Below are 17,879 nucleotides of genomic sequence, written 5' to 3' on the forward strand. Positions count from 1 at the left end.
GAGCTAGCTATAATAACAGTACAGTGAGTGTACCTGGACCAGAGCTAGTTGGTGTGCCTGATAGAGATAGTAAAGGTGTTCTACGCTGGGCGAAGGGGACATAAAAGAGGTGCCCAGCTCACTAGCACACAGCTGAAGACCACCAACCATGCATACAGACAGACCAGGCAGACAGGCAGGTAGGCCAGGGCAGGCAGGCCAGGGGAGGCAGGCCAGGGCAGGCAGGCCAGGGGAGGCAGGCCAGGGGAGGCAGGCCAGGGGAGGCAGGCCAGGGCAGGCAGGCCAGGGGAGGCAGGCCAGGGGAGGCAGGCCAGGGGAGGCAGGCCAGGGCAGGCAGGCCAGGGTAGGCAGGCCAGGGCAGGCAGGTAGGCCAGGGCAGGCAGGTAGGCCAGGGCAGGCAGGTAGGCCAGGGCAGGCAGGCCAGGGGAGGCAGGCCAGGGCAGGCAGGCAGGTAGGTAGGCCAGGGCAGGCAGGCAGGAACAAGCAGCATGTCATGGAAGTGTTGTGAGTGGATGAAAGAGTGAGCAAGTCAATGGAATGGAATAAAAACAGAAAGAAAGCAAGGATGGAAAACTGAAGTAAGAAATGTGAATGTTAAAAAGTGTTAACAAGAAACGGAAACAGATGATACTCCATAGAAAGAGAATATAAGTATTATTTAAAATAGATGGTTGTGCAGCATTACTTACCACAATGGACATGAGTTAGTCAAAGACTTTGTAGTACTTTATTTTGACATTGGCTTTCGTGAGTGTTTGGTTTATTTTGGCAAAGTTGTTGAACTTTGAAGGCGATGGAAGTTCATGTTTGTACCCCTAACGCAGTAAAACATCACTATAACTAATATCTATTTTCATATGCCTATGACTGAGAAAACTAAACTCCTAATCATGTAACCAATGGCCCCTGAAGGTTTTCCATCGATTGCTGTATAATTGATGGAGGCTTGGGTTTGTGTTACTGACTTGGCTCAGACTCTGGCAGGCCTTCAGTTGACCCATCCATGGGTTTAGGTTAACACACTGGCTCAGGGGGCTGTGCTATATGCGGGCTTGTGTAAAATGTGTCTGTATGAATGCATACAGTATCTGACAGAATATGAATGCATTAATCTGTTACCTGTTTGGTTTTGGGGGCCCTCACTCTAACTTTATTAAGGTGTGTGTGTGTGTGTGATATGTGTGTGCATAGCATGTGGTTAAGGGCCAGTGTTAGCATGTGCACTCTGTGTGTGTGTGCGCGCGTGTGTACAGTGTGTGCGAACTGTGTGTATACAGCCTGTGTTGGTCCCTTACCTGTGTGGCCTGGGGTCCAGGGGGTAGCTGGGTCTGAGAGGGGCTCTGTACCATGGTGCTGCCCGCCTGCTGCTGGGGCAGAGAGACCATGGGCTGGGAGGTGGGGGGGAGAGAGGCCTGGAGGAGAGAGAGAGAGACAGAGACAGAGACAGAGAGAGAGCGAGAGAGAGAGACACACAGTCAGTCAAACTCATGACTAGGAGTACACAGCAAGGTTAAAGGGACAGTTCACTAAGTTTGTCAGATGTTTTTTGACCTCAAAAGTCTAATGTTGAGATGGGACTATGCCCCACACCAGCCTCAATCACACGAATGGAAAAGATAAGCACAATAATTCTTTTAAAAAATGTCTGCAAACTTTGAGTGAACTGTCTCTAAGACCATATTGCATTCCTGACACATCTGTAGATCTTCATAGCAAAAAATACTCCCCTTTATCTTACAGTAATTATACAGTTGAACCCAATCAATCAAATCTAGTTATGCTACAATTTTATGCTACAATTTGCCTTGGGGGTAAACGTTCGCATCGAATGCAAAAACCTTTCTCTGGCATTCGGCCAACTTACCTTGTGACTTGATGAAAAGGGATGACACGCATACTGCACAGGGTTAACCTATGGCTCATCTTATTAACATATTCTATAGGCCAGGGTGAAGGTTAGCCGGAATGTTCCAGGACAGAGTACCGGCAAAAGAAAGTGGGGGTACGCTGTACCGGTAAAACGTGAGCCTATCACAATATTCCAAGACAACTGTAGCCTAGCACATTATTTATCATTACTGCATGTCGGTCGTATGAAAAATGAGCGAATAGACTCCAAAACGCGGAGTGGTTCAACATTTTGCCAAGGCAGAGATGTGCGGCCGAGACCATGACGCGCCGCGGATATTAGTGTAAGCATCAATTCAGGTTACAAGACTTTGTAGGCTGAATGACGACAATCACCGAATGTCACTCGTAAAACTTTTTGGTGTTTTATAAGTGAAGTCTCTTTGCTTTTATCAAACGGCACCGTATGGATGCCGGAATTATTTTAGAGTGGAATAGCCTAATAGTTAGAATTGTAACTAAAGTATGGACATAATGTACAATTAAAATGTTCCTCGCAGTAAAATTTCAGACCAAATGTTAATTTTGTCTCGGGAAGAGGAGTGAAGAAAAATGATTTCTTTCTTTCAGCATCTTGAGAGAATGAGAAGGCACGCTTAGGGACCTGTTGTGTAGCCAAAATGTGCAATTTCTTTCAGCGCCATAAAAGCTGATAGTATTTCATTATCAACCACATAAAATATATATCCAAGATTAACTGAAATACTATCAGAAACATGTTGGATCTTTTTCGCAGCTTTTACATTTCTTTAAAACCGGTCAAACTGATGTAATTTGGAAATCTCCCTGGTCCCTAAACGTCCTCGCTGCGTGAGAGAAGCAGAAATGAAAGATACAACTTTACCGATGTCAACTACTGTAGATTGTTGATGATGCATTGATCATTCTATCGATTTATTGCATTACTCTGGTGAGCAAGGCTTTTTTTTTTGTATTTTAGACGAGCATCAAGTAATGACAGAAGAGAAGCTGCATGTATCTAATTATAGACAAGCTGACTAACAAATAGCCTACCAAATGTCGGAAATCATAAGCAGAAAATATGTCAATGAGGCTACATGAGCCTTTTCAAGTAACTGTTTGACAATCAGATGAAAACATCCTGACTGGTTGTGTTTATGCCACATTAAAAAGGTAAGCTAATACATTTAGTTAAAAGACAAATCAATACTATTAGGCCCATAGAGATCCTATTAAATTAATAGGGATCCTATATGTAATTCTATGATTAGGCCCTTAAAAAAACAAGCAACTGCCCACATAGGAGGTCCCCGTACCGGGAAGACATTACATGTACTTTCACCCCTGCTATTGGCAAATATACATCAAAGCCATTTCAGTTACAGTTCTGTTTGTTCATGAGAGAGAAGGGCAAAGCCAAGAGATCCAAGAGATGAAGCGTGTGAGTGTGTGTGTGTGTGTGTGTGTGTGTGTGAGCGTGTGTTAGAGAGAGAGGTGCTTATTTCAATGTTCCAAGAGATAAAGCAGATAGAGCGTGTGTGTGTGTGTGTGTGTGCGCGAGTGTGTGTGTGTTAGAGAGAGAGAGGTGCTCATTTTCATGTTGAATGTGTTGTTTGTCTACCTGCGGAGGGAGCGCTGTGACGTAGTAACCTCCATGCTAAAAGAGACAACAGACAACACAGTGTAAGAGAGAGAGGCACCACAGCTTCCACACCACACAGGAGAGAATACTGTACTTCAACCAAGATTAAAAACAGACAGACCAATCAAAACAAAAACACTGTCTGTCTGGCATTTTGGTTGCCATGTCGATGCATCTGTACTCTAAACACAACAGGAGAGGGAGGATAAGTTGGCCCTTGTCCACACTGGCAAGTGGCTGGCAATGTCTCAATGTTCCCCTTTGGTAAGGGACTGGGACATCCTCATAGGAGCCTGAGGAGAAAGGGGGCCTTACCTGTTGGGGGGCAATGGGGGCTGGCTGGGAGTTGGGGGCCAGAGGGTGTCCAGTGTTGGGCTGGGGGGTCGGGATCTGCTGCACCTGCTTCAATAGGATAGAGAGATAGGTGAAGAGATGGAGAGACAATATGGAGGGAGAGCGAGATATGGAGGACACAGGAGAGAAAACAAAAGGTGAATTAGGATCTATTTGTGACTTTCCGACATACAGTACAGTACTGTATTCTAGCCTAAGCTTTGGCTCACTGTACAGTACAGTATTCTAGCCTGAGCTTTGGCTCACTGTACAGTACAGTACTGTATTCTAACCTGAGCTTTGGCTCACTGTACAGTACAGTACTGTATTCTAACCTGAGCTTTGGCTCACTGTACAGTACAGTACTGCATTCTAGCCTGAGCTTTGGCTCACTGTACAGTACAGTACTGTATTCTAACCTGAGCTTTGGCTCACTGTACAGTACAGTACTGTATTCTAACCTGAGCTTTGGCTCACTGTACAGTACAGTACTGTATTCTAACCTGAGCTTTGGCTCACTGTACAGTACAGTACTGTATTCTAGCCTGAGCTTTGGCTCACTGTACAGTACAGTACTGTATTCTAACCTGAGCTTTGGCTCACTGTACAGTACAGTACAGTACTGTATTCTAGCCTGAGCTTTGGCTCACTGTACAGTACAGTACTGTATTCTAGCCTGAGCTTTGGCTCACTGTACAGTACAGTACTGTATTCTAGCCTAAGCTCAGGCTCACTGTACAGTACAGTATTCTAACCTGAGCTTTGGCTCACTGTACAGTACAGTACTGTATTCTAGCCTGAGCTTTGGCTCACTGTACAGTACAGTACTGTATTCTAGCCTAAGCTCAGGCTCACTGTACAGTACAGTACTGTATTCTAGCCTAAGCTTTGGCTCACTGTACTGTACAGTACTGTATTCTAGCCTGAGCTTTGGCTCACTGTACAGTACAGTACTGTATTCTAGCCTAAGCTCAGGCTCACTGTACAGTACAGTACTGTATTCTAGCCTAAGCTTTGGCTCACTGTACTGTACAGTACATACATACATACACAAGGCATCCCCTCTCTGACTCTCCAGAGAATCTCCAAGACTCCTTGTGTATACATGTACAACTCACATTCACAGGTAACTATAACAAGTAACAGAATGCAGTGTTGGGTCAGTTGGGGGGGAGTGAGTAGGCTTCATGCATGTGGTAGGGCTCCTAGGTGATTCATTACTTTGTGAATGTTATTGCTCAACAGAGCACATGGAAGAAGCAGGTTGTGTCTTTTAAATATGTTTAGAAAAAACTAAAATAAAACCTGATTTTTTTGTTGTTGTTGCTGGTTGATTGAAACCCTTTAAATTCCATGTAAGGACTGCATTTAGCTTCTGAATCAACATTAAAGTAGTACCCTTAGAAGGCTGCAGGCAAGTATACTTGTTCCCAAGCTCAGCTCAACCACTCCCTAGAGTGAGCTCACACAAGTATCCTTGCACCAGGCTGACCACCTACCTTGCCATCCCCTGTTCTCAGGACATTACCATTGAAAACAAGAGGCTTTAGGAGCAGAAAGCATTAAGAAGTAAAGATGAAAATAAAACGGCAATAAATAAAATCGCAAAATAAACAAATAAAAAGTGAGAAAAAAAGAGCGCTGCTCAGAGGAAAAGATGAGGCTGTGGGATGACTGATAATGTCAGCATTCTAAGGGTTAATGGATGAACTCTGACCCCTGAGTGTAAAGTCTTCCTATTGGTCACCAGCTGATTATAAAGGCCCAGGATGTGCTGCAACACCTCCACTAGAACTGTTACTGGGATTGGTGTCCTTGGCAATGTCACAACAGATAATAAATGATAGAAATACCGTTTTAACCATTTCCAGCCAATTAGACAGAGCTATTGTACAAAAGCAACTGTTAAAATGAAATAAAACAACAATTTGAAAATAGAGTGGGAAAATTAAAGAAACCTATGATGAGAGGCTTGTTATGATGTAAATAATCTAAGCTTCAGGTGAACAGTTAAACCGGTCTAAACCCCCTGTTTATTGTTGTATGTTTCTGTGTGTTTGATCATACAAATCCTCAAAGTCATGTGGCAACAAGTTTGTGATTATTACTCACAACAAGAATGACCCCATTCCCATACAGTAGTGTCTTGACAAATTGGTGTTTTTTAATATTAAATAAGGCCCAATTCGACTTTGGATTCGTACGTACAATATGCAGTTATACCTCACCGTATACCAATACAAACACACATTTTTCCATATAATAACATATATGAACATACATAATCTTACTTACTCAAAAGAGACCAATACAAATCATTCCTTAGTTGATAAGAGAACAGACCATCAACTGAACTAGGGGATTTAAACAGCAGGTTTCTAAGTGTTTCCTGAAGAGTAGTACCTCCTAAAAAGGACCCTTGAGTGTGGGCAGTCATGGCTGGAAAGGGTTAAAACCACAACCACAAAACAAAATGAATCAGGTAAGTGATAAAGACAGGGTTGGTGTGGAGGGTAGACGGCTGAGGGTTGCTATAGAATAACAGAGTGGTTGGTCTAAGTACCAGCCCAGAGTTTCCCTGCATTGCCAGAGCAGACTCGTGGTACGAAAGGTCGGGTTGGAAGTTCGTCTGTCGGGCCCAGGTGGTGTGTAGTATGTTGAGGTGAGAGGACTGGCGCCCAGGGGCCTCGGAGGGAGGCACAAACAGAAAGGTCTGCTGGCTGGGGGGGTGGCCCACTCCCTGGCCTTCTGCGGTGGCGTCCCTCCCCCCGGCCTCCGCCCCGTAGAAGGTGTGTGGGATGGACTGGGCGGCCGAGGCGGCCCCTAACTGGGGCGGAGGAGAGTGGAACTCTCCACAGTCAGAGGAGGCCATGGAGTCACTGGAGGGTTCCGGGCTGCAGTCCTTCTGGCCCTGGTGCAGTAGCAGGCTCCCAGGAGGTAGAGGCATCTCAGGGCTGACGTAGCTGTAGCGTTCCTCAGTGACTGGCTGCAGGCGGCTGTAGGTCCCAGACCCCCCTGACTGTCCTCCTGGTCCCCCCTGCTCCTCCAGGTTGAGGTCCATGGAGCCGCGGCGAACCCGGTACAGTCTCGAGGCCAGCACGCCAGAGTCGGCCCCCGCGGCGGCCGCTGCAGCCGCCGTGTTTTGGACGTGGAACTCGAACACGCTGCCTTGCGGGGGCTCCATGACTGGGGGAGCGGACTGGGGGAAGGAGGCGGAGTGCTGCAGCAGGTACCCGTCGGTAGTACCTGAGGCCTGGGAGCCCGAGGCGCTCATGGGGGCCAGCTGAGGGATGGGGCTGTGGGTGAGGCGCATGTGACTCTGCATGTGGGGGTGGTAGGTCTGAGCGTAGGCCGGCTGTGGAGGGTCGTACCCGGCCAGGCTGGCAGCTGCCGCGGCCTGCATCTGCTGGTGGAAGCTGATCTGGTTGATCTGGTGAGCAGTCATGGGGTAGCCACTATAGGCCATGGCCTCGAAGTGATCCAGCAACGCTGCCTGGTTCAGACTCAGCCTCCGCACAGCCTCCACCACCTCCTCCTGCTGCTCCGCCCTCACGTCCTTGTACCCGTACAGAGGGTCCTGGAGGGACTGACCTTGGAGGTGCTGCTGCATGGGCTCCCCTACTGACCTCAGCCTCGGATCACCGTAGCCAGGCACCATGAAGAGGGAAGAGGGATCCACTCCCAGTCGCCCATCCACTCCTCCTCCACCCACGCCCAGCCCCTCCATCCCCGGGTGGTAGGGGTGCAGGCTGCTGGCGTAGCGGGGGTAGGCAGGCTGGAAGTGGCGTGTATGGGCCTCCAAGATGGACGTGCTCTTGCGACGCTGGGCGTTGTAGGCCTTGGAGGGAGGGCAGGCAGGCGGTGGTGAGAAAGAGATGGGGCGCTCCAGGATAGAGGGGAAAAAGAGAGGCGGCGTGGGGTCCGGAAGGCCTGCTGGGGCCGAGACTCCTCCTCCACTGCTGTACTGGTGAGTCACAGACTGCGGCTGAAGTGACATAAGATTATAGATAGATGCATCATCTTCATGAGGGAGAGAAGCACCGTTATATACTGTAGTATTCAGAGAGATAGAAAGAGAAAAGAGGGTGAAGAGGTATATCAAAAGAGAACAAGAGAGAGATCAGAAATATATAGCACTGCTAATGCATTAATCCCTGCAACGGATAAAGAAAGTCAAGAACCTAGCATAGAAACCAACTAAGAACTTAACCAAAAGATGAGGGTACAGACAGAGACAGAATAATAGCTTTTAGGTATGGAATTAAATGCAGATGTGGCAAAGATGGCTTCCATTAAGGTCAACAGACTGCTGCTACTGTGTCTGATAAAATAATAGTCTAATTTAATGAAATTATGAATTATAAACTGCACTTTATATTCAGAACTATCTAGCATGATGATAATCTAGCATGATGATAATGTAAGTCATTACATTATATTACATGACGTGTATTTTGGGGGGTTTAAACCTTTGAAGCTGACAGTGAATGATGTTCATGCTAATTCAATTGTACCTGCTGCTTAATGAAGATTACTGGATAAAACAGATGACTGTACATAGATCAGAGTGAATATCCTCTACTCAACAGTTCAATCTAGTTTAGTCCACATCTCACATTGTGCCTTGTGACTCCAGTAAATGGGCTGATATGACAAACAAAACTGTGGCGTTTGAGTTGTTGTTCGTATTGGGGAAGTGTACTGTAGCAGCAGTCTGACCAGTCTCACTAGGAGGGAAGGGAAGTGTACTGTAGCAGCAGTCTGACCAGTCTCACTAGGAGGGAAGGGAAGTGTACTGTAGCAGCAGTCTGACCAGTCTCACTAGGAGGGAAGGGAAGTGTACTGTAGCAGCAGTCTGACCAGTCTCACTAGGAGGGAAGGGAAGTGTACTGTAGCAGCAGTCTGACCAGTCTCACTAGGAGGGAAGGGAAGTGTACTGTAGCAGCAGTCTGACCAGTCTCACTAGGAGGGAAGGGAAGTGTACTGTAGCAGCAGTCTGACCAGTCTCACTAGGAGGGAAGGGAAGTGTACTGTAGCAGCAGTCTGACCAGTCTCACTAGGAGGGAAGGGAAGTGTACTGTAGCAGCAGTCTGACCAGTCTCACTAGGAGGGAAGGGAAGTGTACTGTAGCAGCAGTCTGACCAGTCTCACTAGGAGGGAAGGGAAGTGTACTGTAGCAGCAGTCTGACCAGTCTCACTAGGAGGGAAGGGAAGTGTACTGTAGCAGCAGTCTGACCAGTCTCACTAGGAGGGAAGGGAAGTGTACTGTAGCAGCAGTCTGACCAGTCTCACTAGGAGGGAAGGGAAGTGTACTGTAGCAGCAGTCTGACCAGTCTCACTAGGAGGGAAGGGAAGTGTACTGTAGCAGCAGTCTGACCAGTCTCACTAGGAGGGAAGGGAAGTGTACTGTAGCAGCAGTCTGACCAGTCTCACTAGGAGGGAAGGGAAGTGTACTGTAGCAGCAGTCTGACCAGTCTCACTAGGAGGGAAGGGAAGTGTACTGTAGCAGCAGTCTGACCAGTCTCACTAGGAGGGAAGGGAAGTGTACTGTAGCAGCAGTCTGACCAGTCTCACTAGGAGGGAAGGGAAGTGTACTGTAGCAGCAGTCTGACCAGTCTCACTAGGAGGGAAGGGAAGTGTACTGTAGCAGCAGTCTGACCAGTCTCACTAGGAGGGAAGGGAAGTGTACTGTAGCAGCAGTCTGACCAGTCTCACTAGGAGGGAAGGGAAGTGTACTGTAGCAGCAGTCTGACCAGTCTCACTAGGAGGGAAGGGAAGTGTACTGTAGCAGCAGTCTGACCAGTCTCACTAGGAGGGAAGGGAAGTGTACTGTAGCAGCAGTCTGACCAGTCTCACTAGGAGGGAAGGGAAGTGTACTGTAGCAGCAGTCTGACCAGTCTCACTAGGAGGGAAGGGAAGTGTACTGTAGCAGCAGTCTGACCAGTCTCACTAGGAGGGAAGGGAAGTGTACTGTAGCAGCAGTCTGACCAGTCTCACTAGGAGGGAAGGGAAGTGTACTGTAGCAGCAGTCTGACCAGTCTCACTAGGAGGGAAGGGAAGTGTACTGTAGCAGCAGTCTGACCAGTCTCACTAGGAGGGAAGGGAAGTGTACTGTAGCAGCAGTCTGACCAGTCTCACTAGGAGGGAAGGGAAGTGTACTGTAGCAGCAGTCTGACCAGTCTCACTAGGAGGGAAGGGAAGTGTACTGTAGCAGCAGTCTGACCAGTCTCACTAGGAGGGAAGGGAAGTGTACTGTAGCAGCAGTCTGACCAGTCTCACTAGGAGGGAAGGGAAGTGTACTGTAGCAGCAGTCTGACCAGTCTCACTAGGAGGGAAGGGAAGTGTACTGTAGCAGCAGTCTGACCAGTCTCACTAGGAGGGAAGGGAAGTGTACTGTAGCAGCAGTCTGACCAGTCTCACTAGGAGGGAAGGGAAGTGTACTGTAGCAGCAGTCTGACCAGTCTCACTAGGAGGGAAGGGAAGTGTACTGTAGCAGCAGTCTGACCAGTCTCACTAGGAGGGAAGGGAAGTGTACTGTAGCAGCAGTCTGACCAGTCTCACTAGGAGGGAAGGGAAGTGTACTGTAGCAGCAGTCTGACCAGTCTCACTAGGAGGGAAGGGAAGTGTACTGTAGCAGCAGTCTGACCAGTCTCACTAGGAGGGAAGGGAAGTGTACTGTAGCAGCAGTCTGACCAGTCTCACTAGGAGGGAAGGGAAGTGTACTGTAGCAGCAGTCTGACCAGTCTCACTAGGAGGGAAGGGAAGTGTACTGTAGCAGCAGTCTGACCAGTCTCACTAGGAGGGAAGGGAAGTGTACTGTAGCAGCAGTCTGACCAGTCTCACTAGGAGGGAAGGGAAGTGTACTGTAGCAGCAGTCTGACCAGTCTCACTAGGAGGGAAGGGAAGTGTACTGTAGCAGCAGTCTGACCAGTCTCACTAGGAGGGAAGGGAAGTGTACTGTAGCAGCAGTCTGACCAGTCTCACTAGGAGGGAAGGGAAGTGTACTGTAGCAGCAGTCTGACCAGTCTCACTAGGAGGGAAGGGAAGTGTACTGTAGCAGCAGTCTGACCAGTCTCACTAGGAGGGAAGGGAAGTGTACTGTAGCAGCAGTCTGACCAGTCTCACTAGGAGGGAAGGGAAGTGTACTGTAGCAGCAGTCTGACCAGTCTCACTAGGAGGGAAGGGAAGTGTACTGTAGCAGCAGTCTGACCAGTCTCACTAGGAGGGAAGGGAAGTGTACTGTAGCAGCAGTCTGACCAGTCTCACTAGGAGGGAAGGGAAGTGTACTGTAGCAGCAGTCTGACCAGTCTCACTAGGAGGGAAGGGAAGTGTACTGTAGCAGCAGTCTGACCAGTCTCACTAGGAGGGAAGGGAAGTGTACTGTAGCAGCAGTCTGACCAGTCTCACTAGGAGGGAAGGGAAGTGTACTGTAGCAGCAGTCTGACCAGTCTCACTAGGAGGGAAGGGAAGTGTACTGTAGCAGCAGTCTGACCAGTCTCACTAGGAGGGAAGGGAAGTGTACTGTAGCAGCAGTCTGACCAGTCTCACTAGGAGGGTAAGGGAAGTGTACTGTAGCAGCAGTCTGACCAGTCTCACTAGGAGGGAAGGGAAGTGTACTGTAGCAGCAGTCTGACCAGTCTCACTAGGAGGGAAGGGAAGTGTACTGTAGCAGCAGTCTGACCAGTCTCACTAGGAGGGAAGGGAAGTGTACTGTAGCAGCAGTCTGACCAGTCTCACTAGGAGGGAAGGGAAGTGTACTGTAGCAGCAGTCTGACCAGTCTCACTAGGAGGGTAAGGGAAGTGTACTGTAGCAGCAGTCTGACCAGTCTCACTAGGAGGGAAGGGAAGTGTACTGTAGCAGCAGTCTGACCAGTCTCACTAGGAGGGAAGGGAAGTGTACTGTAGCAGCAGTCTGACCAGTCTCACTAGGAGGGAAGGGAAGTGTACTGTAGCAGCAGTCTGACCAGTCTCACTAGGAGGGAAGGGAAGTGCCAGACAGTCTGTATTTAATGCGAGCACAGGGCGCCTGGCGAGAGGGCCGAAGCTAAGAACAGCAGGGTTCACTCACAGGTATCTGAAAGTGGATTAAAGATTAATCTGAATACACAATCATCGAATCTTCTGTTCTCTATTTGTTATGTCTCTCTATAAGTGTCTCTACTATTATGTCCTTCGTCTCTCCTTCTCCATGTTTCAGATACCCTGGATAGCCCTACTGAGCTCCGGTCCCAGCTCCACCAGACTACACCCTGGTTCACACCACTCTGTGGCCAGAGATGCTCTAACATACAGGGCTGGCAAACAGCGCCGGGAGGCTGGCTCGGCGTTGTTGCCGTGGGCGAGGCGGGGTGGAATGCAGGGGCAGGACACTCTCCAGGGCCTTGGAGAGCCGGCCCGCAAACGTGTCGCCGTCGTCCGACCCCCGGCAGGGGGAGTGTGGGGCGGAGAGCATCGGAGGAGGGGTGGAGGGCCGGTTGGGAAGGCAGGACAAAGCAGGAGGGGTGGAGGAAAAGTAGGGGACGCAAACGGACATGCTACGGCCGCGGTGGCAGGGAGGTGGTGGGAGAGGCTGCAGGCGGAGGAAGGAAGGAGGGAACGACGATTAACCACAGAATGGATGGAACACAGGTTAACTAAACACAGGTCAACAGAGGTGACAAAGAGCTGAAAGATCTAAAGATCTGATAACATGGGACACAATAAACACTATGGAATAAAGACAAGATACATGGCATTAGAAGAAGAGAGCTAAGTATTAAGGCTAGAAAGAGGTGTCAAAACATCTCTGCGCTCAGAAGAACTGCAAGAGCATATTGGGAACAGAAAGAGGTTAGATAAGAGGTAGGTAACAGTGATGGTGATATGCCAATACTGATTAAAAGGAAAAGTAATCTACAATTTCAAGTTAGAGATTTAAGTGAGTGCTAGAGCCATTTCTAGGTCATTTAAAGTGAGTTTATTAACACGCATGCAGATTTGGGAAGCTAGGATGACTAAAATAAAACATTGCAACACTAAAAACAGCTCTAATCTACTTATTCAGGCTTTGTTGAAATGAAACACTACCTGAATAAGAACCACTCAATGTATTGGTATTGCATAACTATCTAAAGAAGATATTCTACCCTCAGACTAATCCCAGTGGCCGCGTCTGAAATGGCACCCTATTCCCTATATAGATCTATGTGCCTGGTCAAAAGTAGTGCACTACATAGGGAATAGGGTGCCATTTCAGACGCAGCCAGTGTTCTAAATCATAGTGTGGCTGAAAGGAAAATCACTGCCAGAGACGGTGTACTGCTCTGCTGCAGTAAACTAAATATAGCTAGGTAGCCAGCTGCTGGCAGGGGACTTGGCAATTCCAGTGTACCAGAGGCACAGTCTGCTGTGTCTGTACAATGATTCACAGACACGTTCACCTTGCTGATTCTACACAATGGGCTAAAAATAAATCAAATGTTCTGCTAAGAGTGGTCAGGGAACAGTTGATTCGGGGGTTGATGAAGCTATTCCTTATTCATCCACAGTAGCTCTACAATGTTGCATTTATATTTGATCTGTGCCTAGTCAATTCTTCTGTTTATATAGTCTAGTGAAGCCTACTGGTTACTGTGCTACTGGTTATAGTCTAGTGAAGCCTACTGGTTACTGTGCTACTGGTTATAAGACAGCAGAGGATACTACTAAAAAGGCAAGGCCCAGCAAAGTGTGGGCTTTCAAGAGATGAAGGGCTATGAACTCATTCTCAAAGTAAAGGCAGCTTTGTTAATGGAACCTTTCAGAACTGAATTCAGTTGCAGCCCAGGAATAGTTAGTAGCCCTTGTGAAAACATTGTTTACATCTAATGAGATGTTTTACAGGACAACACAGTACAGCGGTTAAAAAGGCTTTACTAAAAAGAAGTGATGTGATTTATATCACACAGGGAACCAAAACATTTGATGATAAACACACAATAAATAAACAGACAAAGAGGAAGACATAAAATTATCTCAAATGACAAAACTAAAACCCAAGCAGTAGTGGCGCAGACTGCATAGACACACCAATCAATCCCATCTCTCAGTATAAAAAACACAACACGCAAGAATGTAGTGCAAAATATGATGTCCACAAGCCTTTTTCAGGTTTGATTTTATTGATATATAACTGTGTTTTTGCTTATTCACATATAGAAATAGCAGGAGCTAGGCATTGTTTCAATGTAAAATATGCCATTTAGGACTAACGGCAATATCATTTTAACACTTCTACTACTATCATTGAGCAGATCGATTCACTGTAAAGTAATAGCACTTGATGGTCAAATAAAACCAAACAATGGTAAAATGATTACAGAATTTAAAAGGACTGGTTGTCATGCCCAATAAATATTTGTGCAAGCTTACCAAAGACTACACACACACACACGGTGGAATTAATGTGTAATCAATGTTGAATGCAAACAATACTTGATAAGCTTGAACAGCTTGGAAATCTCGATCTGACATACGCCATCAGGTGTATGGTTTGTGGTGACAGTTCCACAGCTTTAGGAAGGTCTAGTGAGCTATAATTCACTGACATTATGGAGATGACTGAGTCAGGTCCAGTAACAAGGCTTGGTGATTCAGTGTGTCTGACACTGATGAGTGACGGCGGGCTGAGGTGACTGCCCAGCGTGCCAAACAGAGACCGTAAAAACGGACAGCATCATGGCACCTCTAAAATAAACAGTATGGGATTGATGGAGGCCCTGACAGTTTGCACAGCTAACTGCCTAATATGTATAAAAACAAAACAAAACACAAATAATGAGAAATACCAACATAAGTACTATTAATAATATGTACCATAAGTGATTGGTTGGGATTGGGGGGATGGGTTGGGGGAGGGGGGGGGGGGGAACAGGGTACTGTACTAGAACAAGATGCATGGCATAGCTGAGGATGCAGCAATGTGGAAGGTATGAGGGGAAAAAAGGAATCAAACTCAAAGTGGAGTTTCTTTACTTCGGAGTGGCTTTGGTTTCTCCAACATGCATCATTCTGTTCAGAAATTCAAATCAAACCAACTGACATTGGGCAAAACAACTAACAGTTCAATACATTAAAACAAAACAGGAGATAGAAGACAATACTGACCAAACTGTAATCCACAAACTAAAACACACAGAGTAACTGATTTCTGAAACTTGCAGCTGTTCTCACTTTTGGCGAATCAAAGGCTAGTTAATTCCGGCACTTACCTGTAAGTAACTGAAGACCTAAAGACCCATGACTCAAGAGCATGACTGGGGCTTCTAACCTTTGGCATGGTGTTAATTATACATCTGTCTAAACCCTTTAGGATGGTGTTAATTATACATCTGTCTAAACCCTTTAGGATGGTGTTAATTATACATCTGTCTAAACCCTTTAAGATGGTGTTAATACTGTATACATCCATCTAAACCCTTTAAGATGGTGTTAATTATACATCTGTCTAAACCCTTTAGGATGGTGTTAATTATACATCTGTCTAAACCCTTTAGGATGGTGTTAATTATACATCTGTCTAAACCCTTTAAGATGGTGTTAATTATACATCTGTCTAAACCCTTTAGGATGGTGTTAATACCGTATACATCTGTCTAAACCCTTTAGGATGGTGTTAATACTGTATACATCCATCTAAACCCTTTAAGATGGTGTTAATTATACATCTGTCTAAACCCTTTAGGATGGTGTTAATTATACATCTGTCTAAACCCTTTAAGATGGTGTTAATTATACATCTGTCTAAACCCTTTAGGATGGTGTTAATACCGTATACATCTGTCTAAACCCTTTAGGATGGTGTTAATACTGTATACATCCATCTAAACCCTTTAAGATGGTGTTAATTATACATCTGTCTAAACCCTTTAGGATGGTGTTAATTATACATCTGTCTAAACCCTTTAGGATGGTGTTAATTATACATCTGTCTAAACCCTTTAGGATGGTGTTAATTATACATCTGTCTAAACCCTTTGGGATGGGTTCTAGAACATTGGTTTTGAACTTTTGACCTTTAGGGGTGACCGTGGGGTCACGCCCTGTTAGCGGAGACAGACGGGTACCTATGGAGCAGAAGGGCAGCTCTTTCGTAGCTAGGCTATATATTTTGGGTGTAGATTAACGTATTGGTTTGTGCTTCCTACATTTGTGTGTTTTGAGGCGTAGGCCAATCGTTGTGTCTTGTGTGACTATATTTGTTTTGGATTCCTTCATTTGTGTGTTTTGGGCGTAGATCAATCGTCTTGTGCGACTGTTTGTTGTATGACCGAAAGCTGTTCCTGTTCCTGTCCCTTGTATTAGTTAGAGTGGAAACATGAGAGCAATTAAAACACTGAATTAACAGCCAGTTTAATACTTTGATATTCTATAAGGCCATATTTTCAAATATTTTTCACTATTCCTCCCAATACACTGAAGAATACTGTTCCAGACATTGGGTTTGTGGTCTCTTGGCAAACAGCAAGACCATCAGCGTGTGTTACTGTTCAAAGAGGAACTGTAAAACCTGATCTCTGGGTTTCTCTGGATATTGCCACTTTGAGCTTGTAATTTATTCATTACTGAATAAGTTGGTTAGAACGCAGCTGCTTGTCCACCACTGCGGTGCCAAGAAGACCGAAATGTGAAATTGACGAACTCGTGGGACTATAGTAGCCTGATGTCAGACATGTCTCCGCTGTATTGGCAACTCCTATTATAATTGTCATGATTAGTGTAACAATGACCATAGGAGTTGGCAAGACGGCACAAACAGTTCTGGGACTATAAAGGACTACAGGACAAACCTGAGAGAGAGGGCAGCCGGGAAGGAAAAAGGTTGCTCCATTTCAAAGACTGAGAACCTCTTCATCTCAAAAGGGAACTGGCTCCAAATCCACTCTTCAGACATCACTCTCATGCATATTACAACTACAAACTCCACTGCAATTCACTTCAATCTTCCTAAGAACTAGAAAAAAAACGACAAATCCCTCCGTCTCGTTTTGATGACATCACTTACCATGTTCTGCTGTTGGTAGGCATTGAGCTGCTGCTGCTGCTGGGGAGAAGGGGAGGGGTAGGGGGCCTGGGCCTGGGCTTGGCCCTGCTGCTGCTGGGTAGCAGGGATGTTGCTGTAGGACATGGTCAGCTGGCCCAGATGGGACTCTGAGAACAGGGACGAAGCCTGGCCGTTGTCCACCGCTCCGTCAGCTGTAGGTGGAGGGGACGAGAACACACACGGTGACCAGATGAGAAAGGAGGGGAGAGGGAGGGAGAGAGAGATGGAGAGAAAAATATAGAGAAAAAAAAGAGAGAGAGAGAGAGAGAGAGTGAAAAAGATCGAGAGAGTGAAAAAGATCAAGAGAGAGAGAGAGAGAAGAGAGAGAGCGACCGAGACAAATCCAGAGAGAGAGAAATCCAGATTGAGATCAAGAGAGCCATTGAGAGATATACAATATCAACTACATTGCATTCCTGATTTCCTGGCGCATTCTCGATAATCACAGAACATAGAGTGCATTTGGAAAGTATTCAGACTGACTTTATCCACATTTTGTTACGTTACAGCCTTATTCTAAAATTGATTAAATTGGTTTTTTTCTCCCCTCATCAATCTACACACAATACCCCATAATGACCAAGCAAAAACAGGTTTTTAGAAAGGTTTGCCATTTTAAAAAATATATATCATTTACATAAGTATTCAGACCCTTAACTCAGTACTTTGTTGAAGCACCTTTGGCAGCGATAACAGCCTCAAGTCTTCTTGGGTATGACGCTACAAGCTTGGCACATCCGTATTTGGGGAGTTTCTCCCATTCTTCTCTGCAGATCCTCTCAAGCTCTGTCAGGTTGGATGGGGAGCGTCGCTGCACAGCTATTTTCAGGTCTCTCCAGAGATGTTCGATCGGGTTCAAGTCCGGGCTCTGGCTGGGCCACTCAAGGACATTCAGAGACTTGTCCCGAAGCCACTCCTGCGTTGTCTTGGCTGTGTGCTTAGGGTCGTTGTCCTGTTGTAAGGTGAACCTTCGCC

At 46.5% G+C, this 17,879-nt stretch overlaps 1 protein-coding gene across 1 annotated transcript in view; it reads right to left on the bottom strand.

Moving 5' to 3' along the window:
- LOC311120731 (serine/threonine-protein kinase WNK1-like) overlaps nucleotides 1-17,879 on the bottom strand; it is a gene marked incomplete at its 5' end in the record, with an annotated part of 84,040 nt that overhangs the window by 32,083 nt on the left and 34,078 nt on the right. The window contains 5 exons of the mRNA XM_084195309.1: nucleotides 1,296-1,412; nucleotides 3,491-3,526; nucleotides 3,827-3,913; nucleotides 6,408-7,829; nucleotides 16,866-17,056. Of these exons, the coding sequence (XP_084051435.1) occupies nucleotides 1,296-1,412; nucleotides 3,491-3,526; nucleotides 3,827-3,913; nucleotides 6,408-7,829; nucleotides 16,866-17,056 (1,853 nt within the window). The remainder of the gene's footprint in view (nucleotides 1-1,295; nucleotides 1,413-3,490; nucleotides 3,527-3,826; nucleotides 3,914-6,407; nucleotides 7,830-16,865; nucleotides 17,057-17,879) is intronic.

This window comes from Coregonus lavaretus (genome assembly GCF_964263955.1).
Source record: "Coregonus lavaretus genome assembly, contig: HAP1_SCAFFOLD_717, whole genome shotgun sequence".
NCBI classification, from domain to species: Eukaryota; Metazoa; Chordata; class Actinopteri; order Salmoniformes; family Salmonidae; genus Coregonus; species Coregonus lavaretus.